The sequence below is a fragment of the Hyla sarda genome, chromosome 6 (genome assembly GCF_029499605.1).
Source record: "Hyla sarda isolate aHylSar1 chromosome 6, aHylSar1.hap1, whole genome shotgun sequence".
NCBI lineage: Eukaryota > Metazoa > Chordata > Amphibia > Anura > Hylidae > Hyla > Hyla sarda.
Genome location: NC_079194.1, coordinates 268836568 through 268864177, shown reverse-complemented (window position 1 = coordinate 268864177; position 27610 = coordinate 268836568). Strand labels below are relative to the sequence as shown.

The following is a 27610-nucleotide window of genomic DNA, read 5'->3' as shown; positions in this document are numbered from 1 at the left end:
GTAAAAAACATAGACAATATGACATGACCATCCTCCTTTTTTCCTAAAAGCAGATCGAAGGCTGGTCCTTTGGGTGCAGAATTACATTTACTTGTTGAGAAAGCTGCTGAAACTAACAGGATCATGGGGAAGGATGGATGCTTTTTTTGCAGCTTAAATCCAATACTCATCTCTGTTAGACATTTAGCATTGTCATATTGAGGAGGGACGATGTTCAATCCTCTTCCATGATATAAAACAGCAGGGGATGGAGGATTGTGCATTATACACACAGTCTTTCCTTAGGTAACGGTTCATTTACACACAGCGATTTCACATACGATCCAGTGGAGAATGACCGGCCATAGCCATAATTGCTGTGATTAAATGGGCAAAATGATTGTAGCAATTTGGCGGGTGGATTTAACAGACATCCTTAACAATTGTTCACTGTCAATCATTGTTATTGCTACAATGATAGTGTGCCGAGAGCGATTGCAGAGTAGACATCATTATCGGAAACAGCAGAATTTTATTTTGCTGTGATGAAAAGATTTTTCTTATGGAAATTGTTCGCATCATCACAAAAAAAGATCTCTGCCTGTAAATGTACAGCAAAGATGATCATCATGGTCATAAACTTTCAAGACATTAGACAGACTGAAGGGAACATTTTAGAGTTTTTGAATATTAAAAGGAGTCTGTTATTGGAAACTCACATACTATATAAGTCAAGTGTGTGTGTGTGTGTGTGTGTGTATATATATATATATATATATATATATATATATATATATATATATATATATATATATGTATATATATATGTATATATATTAGTAAATCAGGGCCAATATTTATTAACCCAATTCTGAAGTCTTTATAAATATCCTTTGTGTGGCCCCAGAGGTTGACACTCACACAGGCCTTATAAATAAAGGAGCACTGTATGGATTTTGGGGCCTTCTAAGGGTCTATTCACACGGCAGAATTTCTGCAGATCCGCACCAATTCCACTTCCACATTCATTTGGGTGGTTCCTGGTTTGTGCGGAATCCGCATGCTTGAATTCAGAAGTGTGAATGAGAGTGCAGAATCCCATGGAAGTCTTTAACTTGAGGCAGAATCTGTGCGGAATTTCTACCATGTGAATAGACCCTTATTAGGGTGTTTTTTAGCCACCATGTTGGGTTTCAAAAGAGTTGAGGTGCCAAAACACTAGAAACATTCCCCACAAGACCAGAATTTGGAAACTCCACCACTCAAGAAATTTAACTTGAGGTATATTGTGCTTTTGCCTCTCACAGATGTTTTCTTAATTTATTAGAATAATTCTGTAAAATAAAATATTTAAAAAATAAACTATGGCCCCCATTATGGGCAGGGTCACAGTGGTCAGATCCCCACCTATTATATACTCTGTGGATTTGTCAACAATCCTTTTTGTGTTGCAATATTCTGACAGACATCATTTTATTTTGGGTTGATGGAGTTGGAGTTGTGTGAGGGCTTGTTTTATGCAGATGAGCTGTGACGGTATTGTCACGGTGCAAGATCTCTGGTGTGAGGGTCGGCGCAAGACATTGCTGCTCAACCAATTTGTTGCTGTGGCGGGATATCACTCTGGGTGCTGTGATAATGGAGGCTGCAAGGGAGTGAGTGAAGGGCGGTAAGGGAATGTTCTTTTTTTCTTTTAGCAGGCTGTCTGGAAATATTTATCAAAAAATTCTGATTCACTACCCCTTTAGGTTTAAAATACTCTTCCCTAATTAAAATTCTTCCCTTTTTTAGTGTACAGCCCTGTGCACATGCAATAAAATATTGTGAGTAACCCCTTAGTGATGTGACTCTCATCTGCAGTGAAGCATTCGATTAGCCTTTTCTTTATTGTTGATAAAAGATAATGTTCTCTTGCATTGTACTCCTACATCTTACATCCATTTATAAGTAAAGGATGTAAGCTAGAAGAATTATACAGAAGTCTTTATCCATTATGAATAATAAAACCCTGATCTAGACATTGTGAACATTGAAAGCTTGTGAATATTTTCTAATTAGACTTTTCTCTGTCAGTACCCAGTTCAATACTGTAGTTATTTTTTTCTCCCTTACAGAAAAATTACTAGAAAAAGAACTTCAAACTGCAATCTGCCCCACATTGATTTATAATGATTCAAAACTCTTTAGGCTCCTAAATGCTGCTAAATGTGCATGCTGAACAACTTACACGGTTACATAATTGACAATGGTACACAGATCCATGAAGTCCAACCTATAACCCTACATTGTTTATCCATAAGCCATAAAACGAACAAATCAGGTGCTGTGCTCCACTATATTCAGCAGTCCCATAGACAAATATTAAGCAGCAGTAATCCCATTCTCAACATGACTGGAGGTACCAGTAGTCAGACCATTCTGTGGATAGATAATAAATGTTAATTGTGGTACAACCCCCCGTAACCTCTAGAGGACACATGACATAAATGTACAATATGACTGCTCTAGTGGGCTTTGAAGCAAGCTCCGGAGCTGAGCGCTCTTCAGAGCTGGTGAGAAATGGCTGCTATCAGCATTCAGGACTCAACACTGATGCCGGACAGCAGCGATCACATTGTAGTCCAGCATTAACCCTTTAAATCTAAAATGGCTAAAATACAGTTTATGATTGTCTGCTGGGACTGATCAGGACCACAGCAGTGAAATCGTGAGGTGCCAATAAGTTTACAATACAGCCGGAGAATCCCAACCTATTGGCGCTCTGGATTTTCAGGCAGCTTGTACAAGTAGAGTGCGAGTGCCATGACATTGATCAATGCTATACCTATGTTTGCCGCCTCAAGATTGCAAACACTATGAGGACTAAAAAATAGTTTAAAAAAAAAAAAGTTAATGTGGAAAAGTTTTGTGTTATAGGGATCAAAAGAGAATACTTATTTTCTTACAAAAAGTTTTATGATTTTTTTTAAAAGAAATAAAAATAAAACAAAGCCTAATTGGGTATTGTATTAATTGTATGGACCCACAGTGATAGGGGATAAGTGTCTAATCATGCTGGGACCCCCCACAATCTCCTCAATACCTCCTCATACACGTGTTCTGCACGCTTTGGCCCCCACCCTCAGAGACAAGCACAAGTGACAGCCTGCTCAACCAATCACTTGTGCTTGTCAGGTTTCCTGTGATCAGACACTTATTCCCTATCCTATGGATAGGGGATAACTTCCATCTCTCCAGAGTACCCCTTCTAAGATTTGGTTATGTTAACTTAGGACAATTTCACCAAGGCAAAACCCAAAGTTCCCATTAATTTAAATGGAAGTGCAGGGAAAGAAGGTTCCCTATCTTCTATTGTAGTGAATAGGTGCTGGGTTTTGTAAACCGTACTGTAAGGCTATGTTCACAAAGTGTATTTTAGGCATTCTTTTATTTAAAAAAAAAAAAAAAAAGAAATGCTCCTGTAAAATATCAGAAATGTTGTGCCCATTGTACTCTGTAAGTCTATGAGAAAGTGTGCAATTAGTAAAAATGGACGTATTTTTTGAATCCATAAAAAAAGTACATTTATTTTCTCTTTCCCCTACTCTATAGAGGCTCAAGCCAAACAGCCTGAAGAGGTCAAGTTCCCAAAGAGCAAAGATCTGAATGAGAAGATTTCTCTTGTCAGAGGGGACATCACTAAACTAGAGGTAGATGCCATTGTTAATGCAGGTAAGAAGAGCAACACATGAGTCCTGAGCATATTTCAAGAGAGAAGGAACTCAAGAGCATTTGCAATGCAGTCTTTTTCCCTGCACCCTACTCTAAGTAGGTAATTTCTGCCTTAGCAGCTGTTGCCCAACAATGATGAGAATGTGTAATGAAGTGCAACTATGTATTAGCATTAAGGTGAAACAGGCGCAATCATGCATAAAATGTTTATTGGCACGTGCTCTTTCAGTGTTGAAAATTCATGTGTATTGTATAATCCTCTACATAGAGTGCCATATCTTGATGTCATATGTTGATAATGGATTGTTTTCCTGTATGAGCCTGTGAAAGCCACTGTCAGAATGTAGTGATTTCTGAGGTTTAGTAATGAGCTGACATTAATAGGAATGGCTTTATCTGTACACAATTCCTTGTTGTCTTCATTGGAATCTATTGGCTCACTTGTGTGTTTTAAGAGGAGATACGCAGAAAATTGGCTCCTACAAATCTTCCTTGAATCAATAAGTATCTGTATACAGCAATTGTAAACATCAACTATAGGATAACAAGATTGAGAAAGAACCAAATTTGGAATTAAACTGCATTTCAGGATACTAGAAAAGGTGATTTAAGAAAAAATCATGTAATTGGAAATAAATGCCTGGACTAATAAAAATTGTATCCTGGTACATGTAATTGTATACAGCAACATACATGGCAAGCCTTCTATATGTGTGTGTGTGTGTGTGTATAATATATACATATATAATCTTTTTTCCTTTACCTCATATAGACTAGTGTAGGACGTAAAAAAAAAAAGTCTATATATGTAACAGAAAAAAAAGGTATATTATACCATCCCAGCAGAAGTCAAAAGTGCATACTTCAGAAGAATTATATGCCGGAAGCTTTCCAGCATACACAGCAAACGCAAGGCTCTACCATGATGTGAAGGTCATGTATCTGACCTATGCGAGTCCCACCTCTACGACCTGCACCTAAAGATCAAGGGCCTCCAGATCCATCCAGTTTGCTTCAGGTTGCCAGAGGTGCTTGGGAAGCAAAAAACAGAGTGGACTGTCCTGCGCAGTTTGTTTAAAGGAGAAGTATCATGAACAAAAACTTATCCCCTATCCGCAGGATAGGGGATAAGTTTTAGATCGTGGGGGTCTGACTGGTGGAACCCCCTGTGATCTCCGGTACAGGGCCCTGGCACTCTCTGGGAATGGGGCATGTTGACCCCCGCACAAAGTGTTGGACCACACGTCCCTTCCATATTTCTCTGTGGGAGAGCCGTTCACCTATCTTCAGCTCTCCTATAGAGAGATGTGGAGGGGGCGTGACAGATGCCGATTCGTGCGGGGATCAACACGCTCTGTTCCTGCTCCATTCCTGCGGATAGGGGATACATTTTTGTGCATGATATATCTTCATTAAGTGTCTTCGAGGTTGACGGAAGTTGGGTAAACAGTGTAGCATTGCAAGTGACACTGCTTTCATAATGTGGGATTTGCAGAAACACTGAAGCTTGCAGTGTCGCACTGTTTACACAATTACATAAGAAAGTCAGTGGATGTTATGCAAAGTGCATACACCAACTGGTTTGGCTGTTTTCCGTATCCCCATCGCCTTCGGCCACCAGGACAAGACTGGGTGGGACTGAGGTGCCCTTGATCTTGAGATAGGTGGAGGTCCTAGAGGTGTTAGCCACATCTATCAGTGATTTATGGCCTATCCTGTGGCTATTCTCAAAATGTCCCAGATAAGAATAACCTTTTACGCTAAGGTTGTAATGATTAGGAATGCAGTTTCATAAACTGTTAGAAAGTGCTACTGCTGGGTCTGGATTACTATTTTGTAATAGTATAATAGTAAATATTTCATCTATAATTACATTGTCTCATGTCAGTCTCAGTTGTCAAATCCAATAGTAATCAACAGTTTGTTAAATCAGTATGGGTATTGTTTGTGTGGACATATGGGCTCAGTGATCAAATGGAAAACTTCACGTATGTACAAAAATGTTCTCTGTTCAGTCATTGCCTCTGTATAATCTACAAAATGAAAATGTCTTTATCCTAGGAAGCCAGAGATTTTTCTTCTCGCATTAGGAGCTTAAAGAGAACGTGTCATAAATTTTATGCTGCCCAAACTACGGGCAACGTAAAACTGGTGCAGGCAGCACGATGCCAGGACAATCTGAATTACTTCGATATGCTGGGGAGTTTTAGAGTAATCACTTGGGAGAAAAATCATAGTGTTAAAATGTCATAGGGACCCAGGTAGCTGCCAGCGGCTGCTTCTTGTCCGGCTGGCCTGCTTGACATGTCTCTTCCTACTTGTGTATAGGGAGAGAGGCACTGACGGGACACACCAACCCCCTGTGACTAGTGACCTTGGCTTTTTTAAACTATGATTATTCTGAAATGCCCCAGCGTATCAGAATAATTGCCTTCACCAGTTTTATGCTTATGCGGTTTTGGCAGCACGAAACTTATGACACTTTCCCTTTTTAAAGCGTTCAAGAATTCAAAAGTTTAGTATAGTTGGTGTCTCTGTGCGGAGATCCCCTCCAATCTCTCAGTATTGACTAATAAAGAGTGCTGCAGCGCACTTTACTTAACTAAGTTTGTTTGCAGATAGGCTTCATTTTAGACTATGGAGTCCGACTCCTTCAATCAGATGGAAGGAGAGCCAAGTCGGGACGTGAAGTGCACTGCTGGCTATATCTAGAGAATAGTGAGGGTCTCAGAACTAAACCCTGACTGATCTAAACTTTTTACATGTGTGCGTGACACGTCAAAAGTTCTTTTTATAAATAATGCTGCGGTTTTTACTATCAAATCCTGTTGCCTCATAGATTTTCTTTGGATGGCACACTGCTAAATGTTTAGAGGGAAAAAAATGTCTACTTAGCACTGTCATACTTGTGAACATCATTTAGAATATTATTTTGTAGTTAGTGTGAAAAACTCCTATGTTTTGCGTTCTTTTCTCTTCAATCTTCTCATTAGGATTTGCTGTCACTACCTGATCAGTAAAGGTCTGACGGCAGAGATTAAAGAGAACAGGGTGCACAGTTTTTGTTGATGTTTTTGACAAGGCTTGTGAACAAGCTCTTATTAGACATTTGAAGATAAATCTCTATGCTTTTCATCTATAATCTCACTGTACTGATGATAAAATGATGACACATAAAAAGGTTGGGTTAGGGGTGGCACCTGGGCTAGGTGCAATAGGCAACCAGCTAGCATGCCTGTGGAATTAGGATGCAATATATATCCCAGTGGTCTTCAACCTGCGGACCTTCAGATGTTGCAAAACTACAACTCCCAGCATGTCCGGACAGCCTTTGGCTGTCCGGGCATGCTGGGAGTGGTAGTTTTGCAACATCTGGAGGTCCGCAGGTTGGAGACCACTGATCTATACTGTTGTTCTTTGTTTTTTGTTTTTCTCATGAAATAAACGGCCTTCTACCACATTTCTTAATACAGTCAACTGTACGCTGTGCCCAAGATGCTGGTAATGCTGTAGGTTCTGGGGATAGATGAGCAATTTCCTTTTAGTGCATTGGTACCAGCCACTTGGGAATAAACTTTGTGGCTTAGAGAGAATTTGCAGGAAATGGCAAATCTTACTAAATACACTTAGTGGAGGAGCCATCTGACCCGATAATGAATACTGCATACTGTATATATGGAGGTGATGGGGCATTTTATTTCTAGTAGTCTCATGGGTTGTCATGTGATCTTGTATTCGGTTTATCTTTTTTTATGATTATTTAAGTGTCCTTACTTTTATACATGTTACATTTACATTTTCATCATGGTTTTGCCAGTGCAGTATTTTAGTTTCAGCCTTTCAGCAGGTCATAAAATGTGAGAACACTGCGGCTGAGACCTCCTGAGATTATCTCCTGATACTGAGCATGGCAGTAGCAGGGTTAATGGTATGAGACTGAAAGCGTTCTAGAACGTATAGATGATGGAGAGGGAATCGCAGTGGAGAGAGTGGGATGTGGTGGCGGAGGGACAGATTAGGGAGAGTCTGGTTAGCCAGCTGTCAGGAGATAAATTGCATCTATCATGCTGCGCCACTGACATCCATTACTGCTGGGGACAGATCTTCATGTGGCGTCACCTCCCCTGGGACTATCAGTGTTGGATTCTACTGCCTTACGACTACTGGTTTTTATACCTCTTTAACCATAGCTGTGCTCCTCATAAGTTACCATTTTAAATAATTTATTTTAGTATCTTTAGCGCAAGCAGAAGCCTTATGTGATTTTGTGTCATTGAGCCATGAAATAACATTTCCTAATATTGTAATGCATCACAAGTCCATGTCGACAAGACTTATACCTATATGTGCTCACACAGAAGTATGTCACATTACAGTGGAGAAAATCTGAATATGTGACAGATGTCTCTGAATTACATACAGCAGGATGAGAGGTGCTGCTACTAAAACAGTGGGATCAGCAGTGCACGTCCTTCTAGCAGCTGCCTGAATGCAGTGATTCTGGTTCCAAGGTCTGTAGTCCAATGTCAAAAAGCAAGTTCTGCACCCAGGAAGAGGGATCAGCCATGTCCAGAAGTATTACCAGATTCAGAAGTGTGACAAACTTGGTTCACGTGAGCTTAGGGTTCAATCTACTGGAAGTAAAGTGAATTTCAGGGTGAAATAAAATAAAGAAAAATCTACAAAGGTCAATAGTAATTTAGTTACTAAAGAGAGAGGTCTGCCTTATTAATGCTTGGACGGGACGTAGAAGCAAAGAAAGAGATCACCAGTGGATAGCTGTTTGTATGCCTTAGAATGTTGTAAGGTATTGACAGACTCAACAGGACTAAAACCTAAGATATTAAAGACAATACTTCAATAAAATGCACGGTGAGACTTTGGCTGTCCAGGAATGCTGGGATTTGTAATTTTGCAACAGCTGGAGGCACATAAAAACTGTTCAAACAAAACATATACTTACAGGGGTACTCCACTCCTAGACATTTTATCCCCTATCCAAAAGATAGGGGATAAGACATCTGATCGTGAGGGGCGCCGCTGGGACCCCCCACGCTCTCCAGCGCGGCACCCCAGTCATCTGGTGCACGGAGCGAACTCCGCTCCATGATGCATGACGGGCGACCACAGTTTTCAGACCCCATTCTATAGACATGAATGGAGGTGGAGTGGCTTGACATCAGGAACAGGAAAGTTGGGAGCTTCCATGTTCAGAGGAACATACCGTTGCTTTGAAGTGGTCTTTTATAGGTGTGATCACAAGTAAAAATAAATAAAAAATATCCCCATATCTACAGGATAGAGGATAAGTATCTGACTGGTGGAGGTCTGACCTCTTGGGCTGCCACCAGTCACAACAACTGGGGTTAATTGTTCCCTGAATATGTGAGTGAGTAGCACGCGTGCTTGGCTACTGCTCCATTCAGTCTCTATGGCACTTCTTAACACTCTCGACCACTGAATTCTGATGTTCCGAAGTCTCATAGACCACAAATGGAGCAGTGACCAAGCATGCACATTCTGGGTACAATTGACCTTATAATCATGGGGAAAATCCCTTCAAAATAAAAAAAAATATATAAATAAAATAAATATTGCAGCATATGGAGTATATAAAAATGTATTCTGTATCAGAGTAGCGGCCTAAATTAATACATGCAGAAAATAAAAAGTATTTTACTGTCAAATGTATGATAGTGCAGTCGCCATAGTTTTGAGACATTTTGTGTCTTTGAATAACATAATAATTATTTCAATGTTCTCACATATACACCCAATAAAAGTAACAGAAGTTAAGATACTGCGGTATTTGGTGATTTTATTTATTTTCCTTCAATTTTGTGATCAGTGAGACCTGTTATTAAAACAAAACAAAAACAAAGCCACATGCATTTATACAATCTGCGAAAACATCTGGAAAAAATAGTCTGAACAATTCCTAACAGTTTCTTTGCCTCTGGACATAATTATGGAAGCCACAAGGAAAACATACAGGTTAAAAAAAAACCATTTAAGAACAAAAAAACAGTTAGTACAGCAATACCAGATGTGGGCAGCAGATGGGGATGTTTTCCTCCTGTTAACTCTATTGTAATGTTTGGCTCCTATATTTGTATCTAGTGGATATAACATTTAGGTGAATTTATAGATTTGTGTGTGCATATATTTTAAAAGGAATACATGTATTTTCTCTGTAATGTGACAACATTTGACAAAAGTTAAGGGTGAACTACCCTATGAAAGTGCTGTATTTGTTTCATTTTAACGATTTCTTGTCAGGGATCTTTCATGTCCCTTGCACTTGTGAGTACTACAAGACCGCTATCCCCATAATTATATTCATAGGATTCGGGGAGCCGCATTTCTCAAGTAGACTTGTGTACTTGACCTTATTAATCTATGGATATAACCTAAGGTTACAGCCAAATTTTTCCCATTGCTGAAGAACAGACAAGAAAATGTGGAATTCTTTTTTAAAGGGGTAACATCCCATGATAAATATATATACACCCACACACTCATTGTAGATGCTAGTCTTAGGGAAAAACATATGCTAAACTTTATTTTCTTCCCTAAACATGTTTGTCATTAAGTGAATCTTTACCTTGGTGCAACTTTAGATTTGGTTATATCTGCCTAAGAACTATATGTTATCAGCAGTAATTCCCTGATAAATATCTAAGATCTTGTTTCCCAACCAGAGTGCCTTCAGCTGTTGCAAAACTACAATTTCCAGCCTGTCTCTTGACTGTCTGGGCATGCTGGGTTTTGTAGTTTTGCAACAGCTGGAGGCACCCGGGTGGATAACCTGAATTATTATTATTTGAATTGTTCCCTTGGGTTTACTGGGGTAATCTTCTTGGTAGCTACAGCAGAATAGAGCAGTATGCTCCACCTATACTCTGAAGAGGAAGATAGTAGAAGGTGTTGATTGCTGTGGTCCTATGTTCTTTCTATTCACTTAAAGGGGTACTACGGTGGAAAAATGTTTTTTCTTAATCAACTGGTGCCAGAAAGTTAAGCAGATTTGTAAATTACTTCTATAAAAAAATCGTAATCCTTCCAGTACTTATTAGCTGCTGAATACTACAGAGGAAATTATTTTCTTTTTGGAACACAGTGCTCTCTGCTGGCATCACGAGCACAGTGCTCTCTGCTGACATATCTGTCCATTTTAAAGGGGTGCTCCGGCGCTAAGACCTCTTATACCCTATCCAAAGATAGGGGCTAAGATGCCTGATCGCGGGGGTCCCGCCGCTGGGAACTCCCGTGATCTTGCACGCAGCACCCCGTTACAATCAGTCCCTGAAGCAAGTTTGCTCCGGGACTGATTACTGGCGATCACGTGGCCGGAGCATTGTGAAGTCAAGGCCCCGCCCCCTCAATGCAAGCCTATGGGAGGGGCATGGCAGCTGCCACGCCCCCCATAGGCTTGCATTGAGGCGGGGCCGTGACATCACAATGCTCCGGCCCTGTGATCGCCAGTAATCAGACCCGGAGTGAACATGCTCCGGGGACAGAATGTAACTGGGTGCTGCGTGCAAGATCACGGGGGTCCCCAGCAGCCCCGTGTCTTAGCGCCGGAGTACCCCTTTAAGAACTGTCTACATAGTTACATAGTTAGTACGGTCGAAAAAAGACATATGTCCATCAAGTTCAACCAGGGAATTAAGGGGTAGGGGTGTGGCGCGATATTGGGGAAGGAATGGGATTTTATATTTCTTCATAAGCATTAATGTTATTTTGTTCCAGGAATGTATCTAATCCTGTTTTAAAGCTGTTAATTGTTCCTTCTGTGACCAGTTCCTGAGGTAGACCGTTCCATAAATTCACAGTTCTCATGGTAAAGAAGGCGTGTCGCCCCTTGAGACTAAACTTTTTCTTCTCCAGACGGAGGGAGTGCCCCCTTGTCCTTTGGGGGGGGGTTTAACCTGGAACAGTTTTTCTCCATATTTTTTGTATGGGCCATTAATATACTTATATACGTTTAGCATATCCCCCCTCAAACGTCTCTTCTCAAGACTAAACAATTGTAACTCCTTTAATCGCTCCTCATAACTAAGATGTTCCATGCCCCATATTAATTTAGTCGTACGTCTCTGCACCCTTTCCAACTCTGCAGTGTCCCTTTTATGGACAGGTGCCCAAAACTGAACAGCATATTCCAGGTGAGGCCGTACCAATGCTTTATAAAGGGGGTGTATTATGTCCCTGTCCCTTGAGTCCATGCCTCTTTTGATACATGACAATATCCTGCCGGCTTTGGAAGCAGCAGCCTGACATTGCATGCTATTCTGTAGTCTGTGATCTACAAGTACACCCAGATCCTTCTCTACCAGTGACTCTGACAGTTTAATCCCCCCTAAGACATACGATGCATGCAGGTTATTAGTACCCAGATGCATAACTTTACATTTATCCACATTGAACCTCATTTGCCAAGTGGATGCCCAGACACTTAGTCTATCCAAGTCATCCTGTAACTTATGCACATCCTCTATAGACTGTACCGTGCTACAAAGCTTGGTGTCATCTGCAAAGATAGAAACAGAGCTGTTAATACCATCCTCTATATCATTGATAAATAAATTAAACAGCGGGCCCAGTACTGAACCTTGGGGTACACCACTAATTACCGGGGACCAATCAGAGTACAAATCATTGACCACCACTCTCTGGGTACGATCCATGAGCCAGTGTTCAATCCAGTTACAAACTAAAATTTCCAAACCCAAAGACCTTAACTTACCTGTCAGACATATGTGAGGGACAGTATCAAATGCTTTAGCAAAATCCAGAAACACTATATCCACAGCCATTCCTCTGTCAAGGCTTCTACTCACCTCTTCATAAAAGCAAATTAGATTGGTTTGACAACTTCTATCCTTAGTAAACCCATGCTGGCTATCACTTATAATACAATTATCCCCTATGTATTCCTGTATGTAATCCCTCATAAATCCTTCAAACAATTTACCCACAATGCACGTTAGACTTACCGGTCTATAGTTTCCTGGGGAAGACCTAGAGCCCTTTTTGAAGATTGGCACCACATTCGCCTTGCACCAGTCCCTTGGCACAATACCAGACACCAGAGAATCTCTAAATATCATGAACAGGGGTACAGATATTACTGAACTTACCTCTCTAAGAACTCTTGGGTGCATCCATCTGGCCCTGGAGATTTGCTTACATTTATATCACTTAACTTACCTTGTATCATCTCTACATTAAGCCAGTTCAGTACATTACATGATGTGTTACCAGCACTGACCTGGCCAATGTCAGCTCCTTTTTCCATAGTGTATACAGAACTAAAGAACCCATTCAGTAGCTCCGCCTTCTCTTGATCGCCCGTGACAACCTGCCCATTATCATTATTAACGGGTCCTACATGCTCTGTCCTTGGTTTTTTTGCATTTATATATCTAAAAAAAATATTTAGGATTAGTTTTGCTTTCGTTGGCCACCTGTCTCTCGTTTTGAATTTTTGCTGTTTTTATTACATTTTTACAGATTTTATTAAGCTCCTTGTACTGTTTAAATGTTATCGCTGACCCATCAGATTTGTATTTTTTGAAGGCTATTTTTTGTTGTTGTTTATTGCTCTTTTAACATCATTTGTCAGCCATGTAGGATTTAGTTTTAATCGTTTATATTTGTTCCCCTTTGGTATATATTTAGCTGTATAGTTATTTAGAGTTGATTTAAAGATGTCCCATTTACCTTCTGTATCAGTATTTGACAACACCTCCCCCCAGTCTATGTCCTGTAGTGCAGCTCTCAGCCCAGGGAAATTTGCCTTTTTAAAGTTATATGTTTTTGCCTTCCCCGCCTGTCTTTGTTTTCTACATTTTAAGTCAAAAGTAACTATATTGTGGTCGCTATTACCAAGGTTTTCCCGCACAGTTACATTACCAACCAGCTCTGCGTTGTTGGAAATGATCAGATCCAACAAGGCATCACTTCTTGTTGGGTCCTCCGCAAACTGGCCCATAAAATTATCCTGCAATAAATTTAGGAATTGACGCCCCTTTGTAGTTTTAGCCAACCCCGGACCCCAATCTATATCTGGATAGTTAAAATCTCCCATTATTACCACTGTACCTGCCCGGGCGGCCCTCTCTATTTGTTTATGAAGCCGAACTTCTATCTCTTCAGTGATATTAGGGGGTCTGTAGATTACCCCAAATATTATTGTTTCAGTATTTCCCTCCTTTTGTAATTCTACCCACAGTGATTCCACCTCCTCAGAATCATCACACACTATGGCATCGTTCACACTGACTTTCATACCACTTCTTACATACAGACAGACTCCACCACCTTTTCTGTTCATTCTATCCTTGCGAAACAATGTAAACCCCTGCAGATTGACGGCCCAGTCATGCAAGGAGTCCAGCCATGTCTCAGTGACCCCAACTATATCAATATGTTCCTCCAGTATCAAGGCCTCAAGCTCCCCCATTTTATTTGCTAGGCTTCTGGCATTTGTGAACATACACTTTACATTTCCATCCTTTATGTTATTGGGGTTAATGGGATTCAAGGGTGTAAGTTTTATTTTCCTATGAAGCCTATTCCTATTAACTATTCTAACCCCTCCCTCCGCTCCACCCCCAGGTACATTTATAATTCCCACCTCTCTATCTACACTATCTTCCCCCTCTTTGCTGTAGGTTCCCTCCCCCCAAGTCCCTAGTTTAAACACTCCTCCACCCTTCTAGCCATCTTCTCCCCAAGCACAGCTGCACCCTCCCCATTGAGGTGTAGCCCGTCCCTACGGTAGAGCCGGTAACCGACAGCGAAGTCAGCCCAGTTCTCCATGAACCCAAACCCTTCCTTCCTACACCAGCTTCTGAGCCACTTGTTTACCTCCCTGATCTCCCGCTGCCTCTCTGGTGTGGCTCGTGGTACTGGTAGTATTTCAGAAAATACTACCTTGGAGGTCCTTGCCTTAAGCTTGCAGCCTAAGTCCCTGAAATCATTTTTAAGGACACTCCACCTACCTCTTACTTGGTCATTGGTGCCAATATGTACCATGACTGCTGGGTCCTCTCCAGCCCCGCCCAGCAACCTGTCAACCCGATCCGCGATGTGCCGAACTCGTGCGCCAGGCAGACAACACACTGTTCGGCGATCCCGGTCTTTGTGGCAGATTGCCCTGTCTGTCCCCTTAATAATTGAGTCCCCCACCACTAGTACCTGTCTGGCCTGCCCTGTACTCCTCCCTCCCTCCTTACTGGAGCAGACACCCCCCTGGCGGTCAGAGGCGGTATCCTGCTGCAGTTCTGCTAGCTCTGTAATGGCATCCCCCTCATCTGCCAAGCGGGCAAACTTGTTGGGGTGTGCCAGTTCAGGACTAGCCTCCCTGACACTTTTTCCCCTACCCCTCTTTCTAACTGTAACCCAGCTAACTGCCTGACTGTCCTGCAACTCCGTCCCACTGTCCTCCCCCACCTCTATTCCCGAGAGTGCCTGCTCAGTGAGCACGAGACTCCTCTCCATGTTGTTAATGCTTCTCATTGTTGCCAGTCGCCCCTCTAGATGCAGGATCTGGGCTTCCAAACGGACAACTAGCACACATCTCGCACAACAATATGCACCCTCAAACTGTTGTTCAAGGATTGCATACATTGAACAGGATGTACATTGGACTGCATTTTCCAACATGGAGGCCATCTAGTTATGGGGATTTCACAAATGTATAGGAAAAAACAGACAGTCAAAATTACACTTAAAATTTTTTGTAGACCTTGTGGGTTCAGAAATTAACACTCACAGCGATCTCAACCTCCTGCTTTCAAACTCCTGTTTTTGAAACTCCTCTTTCACGCCCCCTCATACACAGCAACACTCAGAAGAGCAAGCTCTCAATAAGAGTCCCAAGCTAGGATTTATACACCTGTGCCCAATCTACTCCTCCTCCCCCTAGAGGTGGAACAGAGAAAAAAAAAAAATGAAAAAGGGTGTTTAAACTCTAACAGTTATCCCACTATGTGCAAAAGCGAAAGACTTACCCAAAATATGAATGTGGACTATAGGCAGTCGCACCCACTCCACAGATTCACTCCGCACAACAGATAATCACAGTTTTTGAAACTCCTCTTTCACGCCCCCTCTTACACAGCAACACTCAGAAGAGCAAGCTGTCTAGAGCAGCATATGTTTGCTATGGGGAATTTCTCCTACTCTGGACAGTTCTTAAAATGGACAGAGATGTCAGCAGAGAGCACTGTGGTCATGATGTCAGCAGAGAGCTCTGTGTTCCCAAAAGAATGGAATTTCCTCTGTAATATTCAGCAGCTAATGAGTACTAGAAGGATTAAGATTTAATTAAAAGAAGTAATTTACAAATAAAAAAATAGAAATTCAAATTTGACTATGCTACAGGGGCTTTAAAGTTAGTGTAGTTCATAATATAGTGTCTGCACCTGTGTGTAACGATTTTCTCACAATTCTTCTGTGATTTTCACTCCACTATTTATTTTTAACAGCATACAAAATGGCTGTTGTCTCAGATTTTTCCCAGGTTGCAATGCGACCGAGACCTGACTCACTCGTCAGCTGATGACAGGGAGCCTGTCTGCTTCAATGGGTGGAGCGATCGCTTGGTGGGAGAGTGATCAATCTGCAACTAATGCAACAACTGTAGGCACCCTTATTGAAAACCACAGGTCTTTTGAATGGATGCAGCTCATTTATGTTTCAATGGGGGGGGGGGGGGGGGCTGATGTGTGGGAGGGAGGAAAATGGAATTATGGGATTTGTAGTCCAAAAAAGAAGACTGAAACAGGAAATACCAGTTCACAAAAAGCTAGGCACAGTGTTATGGTAATCTCACAGCATAGCCATTTAGCCCCAAAACAAGTGCAGATCCTTCCTAAGCATGTCCATTACTGTCTGCCAGGTACATACTAAAATCCCCTTATGGTTGATAACCCCTTTTAACTTTCTGGCACCAGTTGATTTAAAAAAATCCACCAGAGTACCCCTTTAATACAGGCAGCTATAAAAGCAGTAGGGATGTACCAGTATCGGTATTGATACCGGAAATTTCCCTGATACCATTGCCGATACCTGTTCAGCTGATGGGTCCCGCCCGGCGGTGGGGACCGACGGCTTTCCTGCAGCGGCGGTGGGTCCCAGCTGAGCAGCGTGAGGACAGCGGCTCCCAAGTCCCTATAGTTGCCTAACACTGGGAGGAAGTTAATGCCACTTCCTTGAGTTGACATGGCTATGATGAAATGGTGAGGATTGGACATGAAATGGGGGGATTTCAGTATAATAGGTATCAGTAATTGGCATCGGTGAGTACTTGAATAAAAGTATGGGCACTCATACTCGGTCTTAAAAAAAAATGGTATCGGGACATCTCTAAAAAGCAGTCTATATGACATGATGCTGCAGGGGAATTAGTTACTTAGAATAAGATGTGCACGGAACTAGAGCTGGGCGGTATGACTAAATATGTGTTTCACGATATTTTTGTAACTTATGGCGGTTCCACGGTATATAACGGTATTTATTTCACCCCCCCCCCCCCCAATCATGTTACCCGCCAGCGCTGTTCTGCTCCCCCCCCCCCCCCAATTAATTATCAGCCCAGCGGGGTACTACTCACACATGTCACCCGCAAGCACTGTCCCCGTCCTCTTTGTTGCCGGCGCTGGAACTCTATACCGTACTGTATCCCTATGCCCGAGCTGCAAAAGATAAACAAAATAAACTTCAACTTGACTACGTCGGCCTTAAGATGGGGACGGGAACCTCTGACAGCCGTCAGCCTATCACCGGCCGCAGCCATGTCTCGCCCCGGCCAGTGATAGGCTGAGCCCACTGTCATGTAAGAAGCCGGCTTCTTACATGACAGTGGGCTCAGCCTATCACTGGCTGGGGCGGGACATCGCTGCGGCCGGTGATAGGCTGACGGCTCTCAGACGTTCCAGTCCCCAGGAACAGCGCGAGGCCGACGTAGATAAGTTAAAGTTTATTTTGTTTATCTTTTGCAGCCCGGGCATAGGGATACAGCATACAGCAGTGGTCTCCACAGCCGTTTGCTGTCCGGACATGCTGGGAGTTGTAGTTTTGCAACATCTGGAGGTGCGCAGGTTGGAGACCACTGGCGTACAGTATAGAGTTCCGGCGCCCGCAACAAAGAGGAGGAGGGCAGTGTTTGCGGGTGACATATGTGAGTAGTACCCTGCTGGGCTGATAATTAATTGGGGGGGGGGGGGGGAGCAGAACAGTGCTGGCGGGTAACATGATTTGGTGGGGGGAGCAGAACAGCGCTGGCGGTTAACATGATTTGGGGGGGGAGCTGAACAGCGCTGGCGGGTAACATGATTTGGGGGGGGGGGGGGGGAAAGCAGAACAGCGCTCGCAGGTCACATATGATTACTTCCCGATGTGGGGACAGCACAGCGCTGGGCTGATAAAATTCATTTATTCCCAAGGGGGAGGGTCCCAACCGGTATTGCGGTATGGGAAAAATTCATATTGTGCAGCACAAAAATTTCGGTATTCGGTATGAACCTGTATACCGCCCAGCCCTACACGGAGCTCACTGGTCATTGTACGGTTGCCTTGGCAACCCGACCACCCAGCGCAAACTGTGTCTCTCCATATTGACGTGTAAAGTGACACAGCAGTAATCCCATATCGGCTTATCTCCTATTCATAGGATAAGGAATAATAATGATTGGGGAGGTCCAAATGCTGGAACCTCCACAAATATTGGAAATGGGGGGAAAATCCCAAGAGGGAATAGAGAACACCGCGCAAGATTGTAAACAGTAATATTTGAATGAGGGGAGCAGTGGGCACACGCGATGCATACTCCATTCATTCCAGGGACAATTATGTACACTTTCTTAGGGGCAAAGTTAGGTAAGCATTTTATCCAAGGTAAGAAAAAAGCATTGTACTCACCGTTACTATTTCATATCTATTGAAGATCACTTCATATCAAGATCAACAAAATTTGGGGACTGATGCCAAGGGAGGGGTGGTGCGGGTGCAAGGGCGTGACTGAGGCAACAGCCTGCTTCATCCGGCCTCTGCCTGTCCATTGTTCTATGTGCTCTTTTTGTACTTTGTGCTAGTAAGGCTAAAAATACTAAAGCTAATATCCAAATATCAATACAATACATAGAATGAAAATAGAACAATGGTGTCAGGTTAATTCACAAGAAAAGGAGACATGTCATTACGTTTGTTAAGCCCTAGTGGGCCAATGGTGTTAAGTCTACTTATCCATATTGTCTCATGCTGAGATACCTGAATGTCTCCCACCTTTATGCAACTCAGTGCGCTCAATCCCTGGAAACTTAAATTCTCTGGGATCTCCCCCATGCATGGTGCGCTAATAAAGCGAGTAGCTCCTAATGAGTTTATATAGGTTCCTTTTTGTTTTACCAACATAATAAATAAACCACATGAACAGATCAATACATAAGCTATATGGTTACTGTGGCGCGTAATAAACTGTATGCCGTTTATTTCATAACCTCCTTTTATAAGAGGTTTTGCTGCTGAATTTAGATGACATACAGAACAATGTGTAACAAAGGATAATTTCCTTGAGGAGCTTTTTTATTTCGCCAGTTTCTCCTTTTATTTTATACATACCTTTCTTTTCTCAATAGCCTCCTATTGTAGACTTTTTTTTGTATGGGATAATAGGTTTTCTACCAGCTGCTACTTGTAGATCCATCACTTTCTAATAGGAACAAATTTTTATGTATAGCATTAATAATCTGACGATTCATAGAGGTATTGTGAAATGAAAAGACAAACTTTTTCTTTATTCTGTCGATCAAGATTCTTGTTTTTTTTGTGTTTGGACATCATTTCAGACTTTTGTTTTTTTCTCTCTTTTCTCAATAGCCAATTTAATTACATTTTCTGGATGCCCTCTTTGTAGGAGGCGGTTTTTTAATTCCTCTTCTTGTGTGAAATAGGTGGCTCTATCATTATTGATCCGTTTCAATTGGATAAATTGGCTATATGGAATTGCATTACGTATGTGGAACGAGCGAGAACTATTATAATGGGAAAGGGAATTCTTCATTAATTCCTTTCTATATCCTGTAGTTTTTATCTGTCCGTCATCAATGGAGATACGGACATCTAAGAACTCCAAATTCTTTATCTCCCCATTGATATGTGATAAACATATTTTCCTGGTCATCATTATTCAAGCATAGTACAAACTCTTGGAAAGTTTCATGTGATCCCTCCCAGACAACACATACCTGAGATGCATCTTCATGTGTTTGGTAAAACGATTTTCGCTGGAAATAAACATAGTTAATTTCAAATAAGGCTAAAAAAATATTTTCAAGAGGCTGGTGACCCCATTGATGTACCGTATTTTTGTTTATGCCAGCTACCTTCATGTGAAAATGTATTATTCTCAAGTATAAAATGCATAGCCTCTGTAGCAAATTCTACAAAATCTCTAGATCTCTCTGTAGTGCTAAGGAAATTATATAGAGCTTTACACTCTCATCATGAGGGATGCAGGTGTAGAGGCTTCTGTGGAAACATGATGATATGACTCTTGCCATTATATAAAACTCTGTGTGTATGTTCCAGCATCACTTCCAAACATCTAAAGATATTAATATGGAGATATTTCGATAATTCTTGGTCACATGTTACTTATATGTCAAACAAAAATGCATGATAGTTATATTAACCCTAACCTATCCCCTTACGTGAAGGATGGGGTTTTTGTTTCAAGTCCCATGCAAATATGTGGGACTTCCGGTACCTTGCTCCACAAGCTCTGCTCTGCATCTCTTGGTGAATGCTTCAGTCCAGCTTGCAAGCCACACCCTCCATACATGCCACACCCTGTAATTCAGACACATTCACCCTTTAAGCCATACCCCTTTTATTTTCTACCCTTTTTATGCATCAGTCTGGCTTGCAAATCATGCCCACTCCTACAAAGCCACATCCCTTTCTATTTTTGGAAGAAAGGTGCAGGAAAAAATTGTGGTCTGCTGTGGAGTTGCCTCTTGGAGATCAAGATAAGAGTCCAGTCATATGTAATAGAATCTCATTTATTGGAACAATAAAAATGAGATGACAGACATGCAAGACACGATTCAGGGGTAAGTTCCCCCTTTCTCAATTGCAGAGATAATGTCAAGGTGCATATAGTAAAATGCCATATAAATAAGGAAAAAGGCGCTAAAAGCAAAGGGTCTGGGGCAGCCCACAAAGGGACGTGACAAGTGGAATGTTATAGCTTACTTAAAGAGCACCTGTCATCATCTAAATTTTCCCTGATCCCCCTTCCCATCTGTCCCTTTCTCTAACTATGCCTATCCCTGTGTTTATTGAGGTTTAAAACGCTGTGGAAATACCTTTTTTTTTATCCCTCTTCATTAGCTCAGGAGCACTGTCTTCCTGAGGGGTGGAAGGAGGCGGGTCCTGGCAGACATGATGTCACATGAAGCCTGGCTGGGACTCTGCTTCTGCCAGTCTTCCTGTATGCTGCTCTCCCTCTGCAGCAGTGTTTCCCAACCAGCGTACCTCCATCTGTTGCAAAACTACAACTCCCAGCATGCCCCGACAGCCAACAGCTGTCCAGACTTGCTGGGAGTTGTAGTTTTGCAACAGCTGGAGGTACCCTGGTTGGGAAACACTGCTCTGCAGTGTGCATACAGACTAAGTACAGGGGAGGGACGGCAGCGGACGGCAGCCTGTCTCGCTCTCTCCTGTGTCTCTCTGCACTAAAAAGTCAATGCTGAGAACCAGGGGCTGAGGGAGCAATTACAGAGGCAGTGATTAAGATGAATGTCAGGGGGGGGGGGGGGGCACAGAGCAGGGAGTGCAGTGAGATAATACAATGTATAAGATAACGTGTGGTGAGGGGCAGGGAGAACACAGAGCAGGGGGAGGGGGAGGTGACTGGCTGTTATATGAGAGGCATGTGTAGGCTTGTAGCTCACAGTACTGAACTTCCGGTGGAAGGACCAGAGCCCTTCAGCATTAGTCCTAAAAGCTGTACACTTACTATGAAAAGCATAAGATGCTGCTTGCAGACCAGGCATAGAAGAGTGACCCCTAGTGGCCAAAAGTATAAAATTAAAAAACTGGTATAAATATTAATATTTTTTAATGAAGATATATTACAATATCTCTTCATTAATGATTATGAACAACATATTAAAAGTTTTTGTTGATGACAGGTACTCTTTAACCCCTTAAGGACCCGGGCTTTTTCCGTTTTTTCATTTTCAATTTTTCCTCCTTAACTTTAAAAAATCATAACTCTTAAAAATTTTCACCTAAAATTATATATATAATGGCTTAATTTTTGCGTCACTAATTCTACTTTGTAAGGACATTAGTCATTTTACCCAAAAACCTACGGTGAAACGGGAAAAAAATCAATGTGCGACAAAATTGATGAAAAAACACTTTTGTAAGTTTTGGGGGCTTCTATTTTTACGCAGTACATTTTTTGTCAAAAATGATACCTTATCTTTATTCTGTAGGTCCATACGGTTAAAATGATACCCTACTTGTATAGGTTTGAATTTGTGTCACTTCCGAAAAAAAATCATGAATACATGCAGGAAAATTTATACGTTTAAAATGGTCATCTTTTGACCCCTATAACTTTTTTTTTTTCTGTGTTCAGGGCGCTTTGAGGACTCATTTTTTGCGCCGTCATCTGAAGTTTTTAGCGGTACCATTTTTGTTCTGATCAGACTTTTTGATCACTTTTTATTCACTTTTTTGTGGTATAAAAAGTGATAAAAAATGCGCTATTTTGGACTTTGGAATTTTTTTGCGCGTACGCCATTGAACGAGCGGTTTAAAAAGCGGTATATTTTTATAAATCGGACATTTCTGCACGCGACGATACCACATATGTTTATTTTTATTATTATTTACATAATGTTTTTTTTATTTTTGGAAATGCCGGGTGATTTAAACTTTTATTAGGGGAAGGGATAATTGAAAGGGTTAATGATTTTTACTTCACTTTTACTTTCGTTTTTAGCCGCGCGGCTCAGCTTTGAGCGCGCGGCTAAAGGGTTAATAGCGCGCGGCACAGCGATCAGTGCCGCGCGCTATTAGAGGCGGGTCCCGGCTTCACTATGACGCCGGGCCCGCCGCGATATGATGCGGGGTCACCGTGTGACCCCCGCGTTATATCGCAGGACCGGGACCCATGACGTATGCATACGTCATGGGTCCTTAAGAGGTTAAATAAAAGCATGTCTGGATCTCAATGTGTATAGTAAAAAATACATACAATCAGAGCATAAATTCTCACATTAAAATATATTGGTTTGTATAGTCTTTTAAAAGCGTAAAGGTATTGCGGTGCGATCGCTCCTGGAGCGAGCCTAGGCTGTTTTTTGTCAAGGACTAGGCTTGGAGTAGGTTGTATATGTCGTGGCTTGAATGGTTCCCGCTGTTTTGTTCATAAATTCAAGCAGCCAATCCACAAGGAACTGAGTGCGACGTCATTTCTTGCATGAAGCTTCAGGCTTGTGGCGACCAATGAGCGATGTCTCAGCTAAGTCTTCGGGGAGTATTTTCGGGGAGGGAATTTTCTTAGAGACCTTAGTCCGGCCAATCTGTTTCATGCCTACCTTGGGGCGCGCAAGTTAAATTCTTCTAGAGAGCACTATTCAGCCAATTGCATCAGGCAACCTCCCATAGACTTGCATAGCGGGGGCGGGACTGTGACGTCATAATACTCCGGCCCCGTGGTCGTCACACGGCAGATTCTGCGCTGGCAGCGCAGCGTGCAGCACCGCGAGGTGGGTGCTGAATGCAAGATTGACAGACATCTTATCCACTATCCTTTGGATTGGGGATAAGATGTCTTAGGGCCGGAGTACCCCTTTAAGTTTTTCATAAACCTCATTATTTAATAGGTGGACCTTATGGACCTGATCGGTGGGGTCCAAACGCTGGGACCTCCACCAATATTGGGAACTGGGGCAAAATTATCCTTTTTTTTTTTAATTATTCAAGGGAACAACAAACAGAGTTGGGAATACCCATTTATATATAAAGACATCAGCGCCCCAAGGAATGGGGTAAATTTAATTCTATACCAAACCCTGAATCTCATGGAAAGACTGACTTTCTCTGGGATCACAGGGTAGAAAACCTTATCTTTGAACCTCCCTACTAATGTATATTGTAAAACATCACAATTATTAATATGCATTAAAATTGGTTCCTTAACCTCCTGAGCGGTATTCCCGAGCGTGACTCGGGGTTAATTTTCCCTGCCAGGATCGGTAACCCCGAGTCACGCTCGGGGTAGAATTGCAGAGTTCCCGGCCGGGCTGCACGATATATCGCAAAAGCAATGCGATGTAGCGATGCGGCCCCCCGGGAAAACATGCGATTATCTGCTCTGGTCGGCTCCCGTTGCGGGGGCCGGCCAGAGCAGGTAAAGAAAAATACTAAAAGTCAGTGTTTCCCTACCAGGGGGCCTCCAGCTGTTGCAAAACTACAACTCTCAGCATGCCCGAACAGCCAAAGGCTGTCCGGGCATGCTGGGAGTAGTAGTTTCACAACAGCTGGAGGCCCCCTGGTAGAAAAACACTGAGCTAAGTGTAAAAGGAAGAAGTAGTAAAATAAAAAAACTTTTTGCTCACCTAGTCCCGGTCCCTGAAGATGCCGTTCCCCTCCGTGCGGTCCGGGGTGTCCTCTCTTCACTATTCATCTTCTAGGACCTTTCACTTTTCAGCCAATCACAGGCCGCAGTGGAGTAAAGCCTGTGATTGGCTGAAGGGGAAAGGGCTTGTTCTGCAGCAAATACACTAGGTTTGAAATCTGCCGGCAAACCTAGTGTATTTGCTGCAGGACAAGGTGAGAAGGGGGGATGAATGTGACAAAGGGGGGAATGTGACAGGAGGGGGGGAATGTGACAAGGGGGGGAAATGTGACAAGGGGGGGATGTGACAAGGGGGGGGGAATGTGACAAGGGGGGGAATGTGACAAGGGGGGAATGTGACAGGGGGGGAATGTGACAGGGGGGAGGGGAATGTGACATGAAGGGGGGATGTGACAAGGGGGGGGAAATGTAACATGAAGGGGGAGAATGTGACAAGGGGAAGAATGTGACAAGGGGAAGAATGTGACAAGGGGAAGAATGTGACAAGGAGAGGGGAGAATGTGACAAGGGGGGGGAGAATGTGACAAGGAGAGGGGAGAATGTGACAAGGAGGGGGGAGAATGTGACAAGGAGGGGGGAGAATGTGATGGGGGATGTGACAAGGGAGAGGGGGAATGTGACAAGGGAGGGGGAATGTGACAAGGGAGGGGGAATGTGACGGGGGAGATGTGAAATGGGCGGAGGGAGATGTGAAATTCAGTAAAAAAAATTGTACCGCTTTTGGTACAAATTTCCAGACAGAATCATACCGCCAGGGAGGTTAAGTTAGTTAAAACCACAGATCGCAGTCCACTGATCAATAGAACTTGCTCTTAGTCAAAAGTCTTGATATTAGGCGTCTGCAGTACGAACCAAGAATATGCACTGGGATACTGATGATTAAAATATTAACCTTTCGCCTCCCCTACATGTTTCGTTGTACCAGCCCCGTCATCGGGGTCTAGAGGCAAATGCATTTGTTATGCTTTTATGTTCTCCCTGTCTGTATCCTCCAACTATAGATGCAAATTTTTAACAGTGTTGAGCATTGTGGAAAATAATTTCAACTACTGTATTTTTCGCCCTATAGGACGCACCCAATTTTAACCCCTTAAGGACCCTTGACGTACGCGTACGTCATGACACCCTGGTACTTAAGGACCCATGAGCACCCCCCTCCCCCCCCCCCCCATGTCGGCGATCGCAAAAAAACGTAAACGAATTCATACTAGTGAATCGCTGCGATTGCGGTGACCCGCTGACCCGTAGATCCAAGGTGATCGGGGGTGTAGGATACACCCCCGATCACCTCCTGTATCTATGGGGAGGTGGCGATTTAGTCACCCCCCCCCCAGAATCGCTGCTATTATAGCAGCCGGCAGGGGAGGGGTTAACCGCATCCTCCTGCAGCTCCCGCGGCTGGCTGGGTTCAGTCAGCGGTTAGAGCTGCTGGAGGAAGACCGGGACCCCCCCCCTCTGCTGAGATCGGAGCCCCCACAGAAGTAAAGAAGCCCCACATAGATCAGGGAAAGAATACAGCCCAGGGAAAGGTAGGGTAAAAAGTAAAAAATAAAATAAAATAAAAAAATACCCCCCGACCCCCCTAATAGGTCCCCAAGGGTCCGCCGCAATTTTTCCGTGTGACCCGGGCCCTATTAGGGGTTAAGGGCGCTGCATTTGGCCCCCCCCCCCATTTTTTTTTTTTTTTTTGGGCTGCAGCGCTTTTTTTTTGCTCCCATACAGTTTATAGTTACACCAATCACACACAGTACATACTCGTTTGGGAGCTTGTGCACCCTTTGCTGGATAATGGTTACCACGTGTACGTGGACAACTTTTATACCAGCATCCCTCTCTTCACATCCCTTGCCGCCAGATTGACGTCCGCTTGTGGGACCTTGCGGAAAAGCCAGAGAGGCCTCCCTCTAAATTTGATCCAGACACCTATTCCCAAGGGTGAGTCCCGTGCCCTTGCCCATGAAAACCTGTTGTTGGTCAAGTATAAGGATAAGAGGGATGTCCTTATGCTGACCACTATTCATGGCAACCTTTCCCTGTGCGAGGTACCACAACACCGGTCCTCAAGCCTGATTGTATTCTGGACTACAATCGGTATATGGGGGGAGTTGATCTTTCTGATCAAGTCCTCAAGCCATATAATGCCATGCGGAAAACACGGGTATGGTACAAAAAAGTTGTGGTCTACATGGTACAGGTTGCCATGTACAACTCTTTTGTACTGTCCCAGCACGCTGGCAACACAGGGACATTCCTCCAGTTACAAGAAGTCCTAAAGGTCCTGATCTTTGGCGACCGGGAAAGAGCAGGCGGAGATCTGAAGGAACTAGAGTTATAGGTGCCAGGATCGTCCCAGGCCAACACTTTTAAGGTGAAGTCCCCCACACTGGAAAGAAGGGACGAACCCAGAAAAGATGCAGAGTGTGTTACAAGAGGGGGATACGGAAGGATACCACCACTCAATGGGACACTTGCCCCGATCATCCGGGCCTCTGCATTAAGGATTGCTTCAGGGAGTATCACACTTCCATGGAGTACTAAATTTTCCCTTCTCATTTAACCCCATAAACCACTAAACCACTCTTTAACCCCATAAACCACTAAAGTGCCCAAAATAATGTTTCATCTGAAAGAAAAATAAAAAAATAAAACTGATAGGACCTCTGGGGGTATTTAAAAAAAAAAAAAAAAAAAAAAAAAAAAAGGGTCATGGGTCACTGAGTCACTATCATCGGGGCCTTTTTATGTTGTCTCAAATGCGAAGCGCTCACTCTCCACCTGAGCGGGGTGCGCATTTGAGGCAACAGGTTAGGGACGGCCACACACATCACATTCCCAGAATGATGATTCAGAGCATAGGGTTTGGGGTGGGCATATTTTTTTAGTTTTGGCTATGCTCTGGGTCATCATTCTGGGAACATAATCTGTTTTATAATTTTATGTCCCACTGTACTCCTTGTTAGTAATTAGTGTACAACATCTAATGCCCCTTGAGGGGGAGGGGGGGTCCTACTGTTCTGGCTCCATAGGAGAAAGCCAAAGCTCAAGGACCCTGATTGATCTCCGGCACCTCTGAGACCGGTGTGCATGCTGTTTACGCCCAGACATGAGGTATGTCCTTACTCCAAAGAAATTTATTTACAAACTTACGGTGATATTTTCTCCTTTTACCACTTGTGAAAATGAAAAATTTGGGGTAACCCCAGCATTTTAGTGTAAAAAAATCTAATTTTTAATTTTCACATCCCACATGAA

The 27610-nt window shown here is 42.9% G+C and overlaps 1 protein-coding gene across 12 annotated transcripts in view; it reads left to right on the top strand.

The window, feature by feature from the left end:
* LOC130277036 (ADP-ribose glycohydrolase MACROD1-like) overlaps positions 1 to 27610 on the top strand; it is a 656083-nt gene that overhangs the window by 24491 nt on the left and 603982 nt on the right. For 11 of the 12 annotated variants that reach the window (XR_008845346.1, XR_008845345.1, XR_008845344.1 and 8 more), the window contains exon 3: positions 3571 to 3690. Coding sequence is in view for 9 of the 12 variants with exons in the window: in XM_056527275.1 (XP_056383250.1) it covers positions 3571 to 3690 (120 nt within the window). In the remaining 3 variants the exon portion in view is untranslated. Of the gene's footprint in view, positions 1 to 3570; positions 3691 to 8112; positions 8364 to 27610 lie in introns of those variants that run through there. The other variant, XM_056527281.1, reaches the window with a different exon arrangement.